Here is a 6,599-nt window from a genome sequence, read left to right as displayed (position 1 = left end):
ATGTTGTTGTTTTTTGTTTTAATTAAACAGGCATCCTTTAGGAAACATAAAATCAGATTCAACACTCCTGCGTACTACAAAACGCTGCAGTTTCTCAAGTTAAAAAAGGAAAAGACAAAAAAAAAAAGACTATCGTGTTCTCCTGACATTAATATAAACACCCCTGCAGACTCTGACCTGACTGCGTTTATTTTCGTAAAAGTTGAATCAGAGGTGGAAGTCCTTCTCATCACAGAGTTTCTGGCTGAGCTCACAGAGACAGCCTGACACACTTCTGTTCACTCCAGTCAGTTGTAGATGAAATTGAACCTAGAAAAAATAATATTATTAGGTCTGTGTTGTGTAGAACGTGAGCTCACCGTGCACAGAAGTCTTTCCAGGCTAGGAGGCCAAACTGGGGTCTGAGTTATATTGTTTATCAGGCTTATAAAACAACTTTACTCAAAAAAAGCTAACATTAAACTCTACAGTTTTCCACAACACACTGTTTATTTTGTTTCCGTTTTCTCAAAGCTGCAGAGAATGACCAATGAACCGTACCTGCTCAACAGCTGTGGTAGACTGGAGATGATTGGTCCATATCCAGGAGCGTTATCATACAGCTCAAACAACGGTGCAGCCACCAGTTTATAGTTCTTGGGAACGGCAAACAACGCTATGGAAACACGAGTTAAGGCACATCAAAACAAACAAAAACTGTGTTCATTTGTTCCTGCTTATTCATTTGTTGCCATTTTTATACGACCCGCAATCATTTTTAATCCACTAGATCCGAAAGTGAAGTGCTGACCTTTCTCCTGCAGCTGAACCAGGAACAGCTTTTTATGCTCCTTTGGTTTGGTGATGTGAGCTGGAATGTAGGGGTACTAGAGGAGACACAAGTCGTGATTAGATCACATTAGTAAACAACATTTAATCTGAAATAAAGAAATACAGTGGGGAGAACAAGTATTTGATACATTGTTGATATTTCAGGTTTTCCCACTTGCAAAGCTTGTAGAAGACWGTAATTTTTAACATAGGTACTCTTCAACTGTGAGTGATGGAATCTAAAACAAAAATCCAGAAAAATACAATGTATGATTTTTAAATAATTAATTTCCATTTTATTGTGTGCAATAAGTATTTGATACACCAGAAAAATGAAACTTAATATTTGGTACAGAAACCTTTGTTTGCAATTACAGAGATCAGACGTTTCCTGTAGTTCTTGACCAGGTTTGCACACACTGCAGCAGGGATTTTGGCCCACTCCTCCATACAGATCTCCTCCAGAGCCTTCAGGTTTCGGGGCTGTCGCTGGGCCACACGGACTTTAAGCTCCCTCCAAAGATTTTCTATTGGATTCAGGTCTGGAGACTGGCTAGGCCACTCCAGGACCTTAAGATGTTTCCTACGGAGCCACTCTTTAGTTGCCCTGGCTGTGTGTTTTGGGTCGTTATCATGCTGGAAGACCCAGCCACGACCCATCTTCAGTGCYCTTACTGAGGGAAGGAGGTTGTTGGCCAAAATCTCATGATACATGGCCCCATCCATCCTTCCCACAATATGGTGCAGTCGTCCTGTCCCCTTTGCAGAAAAGCATCCCCAAAGAATGATGTTTCCACCGCCATGCTTCACGGTTGGGATGGTGTTCTTGGGGTTGTACTCATCATTCTTCTTCCTCCAAACATGACGAGTGGAGTTTAAACCAAAAAGTTCTAYTTTTGTCTCATCAGACCACATGACCTTCTCCCATTCCTCCTCTGGATCATTCAGATGGTCATTTGCAAACATCAGACGGGCTTTGACATGCGTTAGCTTGAGGAAGGGCACCTTGCGTGCACTGCAGGATTTTAATCCTTGATGGCATAGAGTGTTACTGATTGTTTTCTTTGAGACTGTGGTCCCAGCTCTATTCAGGTCATTGACCAGGTCCTGCCGTGTAGTTCTGGGCTCATTCCTCACCTTCCTCAAGATCAATGATGCTCCACGAGGTGAGATCTTGCATGGCGCCCCAGACCGAGGGAGATTTTCCATTATTTTGTATTTCTTCCATTTTCTAATAATTGCACCAACTGTTGTTGCCTTCTCACCAAGCTGCTTGCCTATTGTCCTGTAGCCCATCCCAGCCTTGTGCAGGTCTACAATTTTATCCCTGATGTCCTTACACAGCTCTCTGGTYTTGGGCATTGTGGAGATGCTGGAGTCTGATTGAGTGTGTGGACAGGTGTCTTTTATACAGGTAACSAGTTCAAACAGGTGCAGTTAATACAGGTAATGAGTGGAGAACAGGAGGGCTTCTTAAAGAAGAACTAACATGTCTGTGAGAGCCAAAATTCTTACTGGTTGATAGATGATCAAATACTTATTTCGCACAATAAAATGGAAATTAATTACTTAAAAATCATACATTGTATTTTTCTGGATTTTTGTTTTAGATTCCATCACTCACAGTTGAAGAGTACCTATGATAAAAATTACAGTCATCTACAAGCTTTGCAAGTGGGAAAACCTGAAAAATCAACAGTGTATCAAATACTTGTTCTCCCCACTGTAGATAAAAAAATAAAATAAACCAACATTACAGAAAACAGAATATATTCTGGGGTTGGGCGGTATTGATATCTTTCATAACAGCATATAGAGATGGGTACCGAATTCCATACTTTTATAAGAACCGACTGAATTCTGTCTGTACTACTGTGTACCTGTTCATGTAACATCAAAAGTTACCATGTTTCGGTAGTTAATTGCATCATTGTGACAGTATGGCGTAAGAGTGGTGAGTTTTCCATGCTTGTCCTGAAYGCAGCATTGYGACCGTATTGGMGTAAGAGTGGTGAGTTTTCCATGCTTGTCCTGAACGCAGCATCGTGCAAGAGCGTAATGACGTCAGCAGCCGCTGCTTCAGTAAACAGAGTTCAGTCTGAATGTAGCTTGAAAGCCTCGCAGCTCCTGGAGTAAAACCCACCAAAAAGACCGCCTCTGAATTATCTGGTGGATTAATTATCTTGTGAGCACGACGTTCGTTTRCTCAAAGTAAATAAAGTACCGCCACTTTCTGTATTTCATCCACCATTAAACAGAGACCAGCCGAGGAAAACAACAGAGGCGCTTCCCGACAGTCCGAACACGTCTGACCTAAAGAGCACAAGCAGCCAGCTTGAAGCGCTGGACGTGTTTTGGATGTTCAAAACGTAGCTGTAATACCTTTTATTTATTTTAACCCCATCCTCTTTTGTTTGTTTGATTTAAACTTATTTGCCTTCCATGGACGTCCATCACACAAATTTTCTAGTGAGGAAATGACATCAACAGAAATACATGGAGCTGGATTTTAATTTGTGCAATAAGACAAAACAGTCTTGTTGTTTTCAAGTGTTTTCACTTTAAAGATGTTTGTTAAACAACTGATGTTACAATATAAAGAGTTGGATGTAATCTTGATATTTGTTAAATTTTATATATTGAGCAAAAAAAATTATTTAAAAGCTTATTATTAAAAAAACACCAACAACAACACACAAAAAGTACCGGAAATTAGTACCGTTGAGTACTGGTACCGATTCCCAGGTACCAGATATTGGTACAGAATCGATTCAAAGGTCAGAGGTGCCCATCCCTACCGGCATTTTTTTTTTTTACATAACACCGTGGTATAGGGTATTACCAAGGCAGAGCGAAACGGGGCGGAGCATGGAGTGTATGGTGTGGGGCGTGTCTCTGGCTCATGCCATATCTCTATCGCTACCAAACTTCATTCAGCTCTCGCAGCTTTTTGTTTTCTTCTTCCTGTAGATCTTTTGGCACTTGGTAAATGTAACCCTACCCCCAGACTCCTTGAGTTTTGTTCCAAGAGACTGCTGCAACGTCAGGTTCGGTAAAAGAACAGTGCCATTGACTACTGTATTTATCATAACTTTGGTTTTATTTGATCTAACAACACAATTTAAAAACTTTTGACTCAAACTGAAACTGTCTCAGAGAAGGCATATCTTTCCTGTTACAGCAATTTAAATTAGTCATGTGASTAGGCTCCAGAGGGTTTATACACCGCCATAACTAGGGATGTCCCAATCCAGATTTTTTGGCTCCCGATACAATCCGACTTTTTTAATGATTAGTCTTTCCGATACCGATCCRATAGCTTTATTTCATTTCTTTCCAAGTGACAAGGTTGGTAGTATTAAAGCAAGCCCTGCTGTTTCCACCACGAGAAACATCCAGTTTGCAGATTTTGCAAGATGCAGTTTCAGCATCATTGTTTACCATTGAAAAGTGTTCCCACACTGTGGACTTGGTTGCATACTTGTGTGCGTCTTGACTTCTTAACAGCAGTTGTAAAGCACGATGATGATGAAAACTTTTGCGAAAACTGGATCGGCCCGATCACATGACTAAATCTGATTCTACCTGATTTTCAAAAAATGGCCATATCTGCCACCGACACTACTGAGTATCTGATCGGGACATCCCTAGTCATAATTTTTAAATACTGTCACTATATTTCAAAACGGCCCAAGATTAATACGTTCTACCGTTCTAGTCACATAGGTGTACCAACCTGCGGAGGCTCAAAGTTTGGGCGCCACCAGTTGCCGATACAGTCGTCAATCACCCAGTCCTGCTTCACCCCGTCTTGTCGTCCAAGAATCTAACAAAGAGAGTAAAGTTAATAAGCACAGCACTCACCACAGAATCTGGATGCTGTGACGCAGCTACCTACCTCTGTCATCAGGCGTTTCAGCCCTTCCACTTCATCCTCTCCAGGGTTTAACTCTCCACCAGGCCTGCAGCAGAGACACAAACCCTCAGGCATCTGCACAGCTAAAAACCACACCTGCGTGTTCACGCAGGAACCGCTGAACATCGGCCACTCACAGTTTAAAGAACGTTGTTCCCAGCTGCAGAAGCAACACGTGAGGCAGCCTGTGTTCGTGGACAATGAGAACACCCTCCACTGTCCTGCGCATGCCCATCTTATCGAACTCTTCGCGCATACGCTGGAACCTGGCAGCCACGGAGCTGTCCTTCTCATACAGAGGTTCCTTAGTGCCAAAGGTGTAATTGGTGAGAGGGTATCTGTTAAAGAAAACAAAAAAAGTATCCAACATGACTAAAGATAACCATTGTGACCTATATGCTCTAAAACATTAATCTGTGATTTAAAAAACTAAAGAAACAAGGTAATGCAACTGYAAATGACAGTAAATAAACCACAACTAAGTCCTGATTGTTTCTTAATACGTTAAACGTTTTCTGCAATGATTCTCCAAAGACCAGGAATCAAATCAGACATTAATCAAACACCTTATTTTTTTAGTGAATTGTAACAGAGTAAATGATTAAATCTTCACATCTGACTGAGATGCAGAAAAAAAACTTCCACCACTCGTTATTTTATTTTAATAAATGACTTTTACAATGACTAAAATTAATCATTTGTCAAAGTTCAAAATTTCACATGCTTTTAACACAAATATATGTTTGTTTACTAGTGTTTAAAGTTTAATATATTTAAATTCAGGAATTATCCAACTATACATGAAGACATCCTAACTAAAACTGGTTTTCTATTAGAAGACTTTAATTATAAAAATGCATTAAAAATTTGACACAGGTTAAAAACTGATTATTTTTTACTGATTAACATCCAACAAATTAATCTAAAGATTTAATATATAAATCAAAATTTAATCACAGCATGCAAAACCATATAAACGTAAGTATTATTTCTCTTATGGTTTATGATCTGTGAAATAGGACCAAAAAAACGTGTTAATTGATTCATAATTATAGCTTATCTGCCTTTTTCTGCAACAAAAACAATTAATACTGACCGGACTTTTTCAATCACTTTTTAATGTTATCGCAATAAGGTGATAGCATCTACGTGTTTATTGTCCACCTTAAAATAAAACTACTGCTCTCATTCATGGTGAACTCACAGGTTGATGGTCCTCTCCAGTGTGAGCGGTTTGGTCGGGCCCGATGAGGCCCCGCTGCTCATGTATTTGTTCGTGAACTGGTCTGAATTGCGGCGCGGCCAGCCGGTATTGGAGCGACTGGGAGGCACAATCGACATTTTTATCCACGAGTTTAAAATCTTCCGCTGATAGCTGGTTGGTAATTTTATTCTCTTTTTTTTTCCTGGTTTCCAAAAGAAACAAAAAGGGAGCGCTCTTCTCTACTACCGCCGCTACGAGCTCGTTAGCTTTTCCACTTCCGGGTGAAAACATCGTTGTTTTGCTCATTGAAATCCTCCCAGCGACACCTGCTGGACGGAGCTAGTATTACATTATCTTATTTATTTCCAAGGGCTTTTTCTCATCTCAGTTTTGAGTTCCTGTTTCAGAGGATATCACCCATAGTTTTGTTTCTTTAAAAAAGTTTATATTTCTTAACTTAAAGTCTATTGATCTTACCCTTTTACTGTAGTGCTAGTGTCTTTTTATGGCAGGTATTAAGAGTTTTAAATGAATCTGTCAGTGGTCAATTTAGTGATATAAAAATCAGTAACACACTAACTCCTCTTGTCCTGCTGCATCTCAGTAATCCAGGTACAAAAAAAAATCAAAATGAAAAAAGAAGTAGGTCCTCTGGATGGGTTCTTTTTT

General features: G+C 40.0%; 1 protein-coding gene across 1 annotated transcript; it reads right to left on the bottom strand.

Moving 5' to 3' along the window:
* nudt21 (nudix hydrolase 21) lies at positions 1-6,198 on the bottom strand. Its single transcript, XM_014027947.1, has 7 exons — positions 5,931-6,198; positions 4,864-5,064; positions 4,709-4,772; positions 4,547-4,636; positions 791-866; positions 541-655; positions 1-309 (listed from the first exon to the last, which is right to left on the bottom strand). Exons 1-7 carry the CDS (start codon positions 6,065-6,067, stop codon positions 288-290), a joined length of 705 nt encoding a protein of 234 aa, XP_013883401.1. The 5' UTR covers positions 6,068-6,198; the 3' UTR covers positions 1-287.
* Positions 6,199-6,599: the final 401 nt, after the last annotated feature.

This window comes from Austrofundulus limnaeus, unplaced genomic scaffold (genome assembly GCF_001266775.1).
Source record: "Austrofundulus limnaeus strain Quisiro unplaced genomic scaffold, Austrofundulus_limnaeus-1.0 Scaffold5, whole genome shotgun sequence".
In the NCBI taxonomy this organism is placed as follows: Eukaryota; Metazoa; Chordata; class Actinopteri; order Cyprinodontiformes; family Rivulidae; genus Austrofundulus; species Austrofundulus limnaeus.
Note: the sequence above shows the minus strand (reverse complement) of the source record. Positions and strands in the feature narration are given on the sequence as shown.

What these genes read in the sequence shown, in the direction of transcription:
- nudt21 (XM_014027947.1), bottom strand. Translation starts at nt 6,067, where the DNA reads ATGTCGATTGTGCCTCCCAGTCGCTCCAATACCGGCTGGCCGCGCCGC. An exon ending in CTGGAGAGGACCATCAACCT is followed by an intron (nt 5,065 to 5,930) that starts GTGAGTTCACCA and finishes TTTCTTTAACAG; the next exon opens with ATACCCTCTCACCAATTACA. An exon ending in TGAAACGCCTGATGACAGAG is followed by an intron (nt 4,637 to 4,708) that starts GTAGGTAGCTGC and finishes TCTCTTTGTTAG; the next exon opens with ATTCTTGGACGACAAGACGG.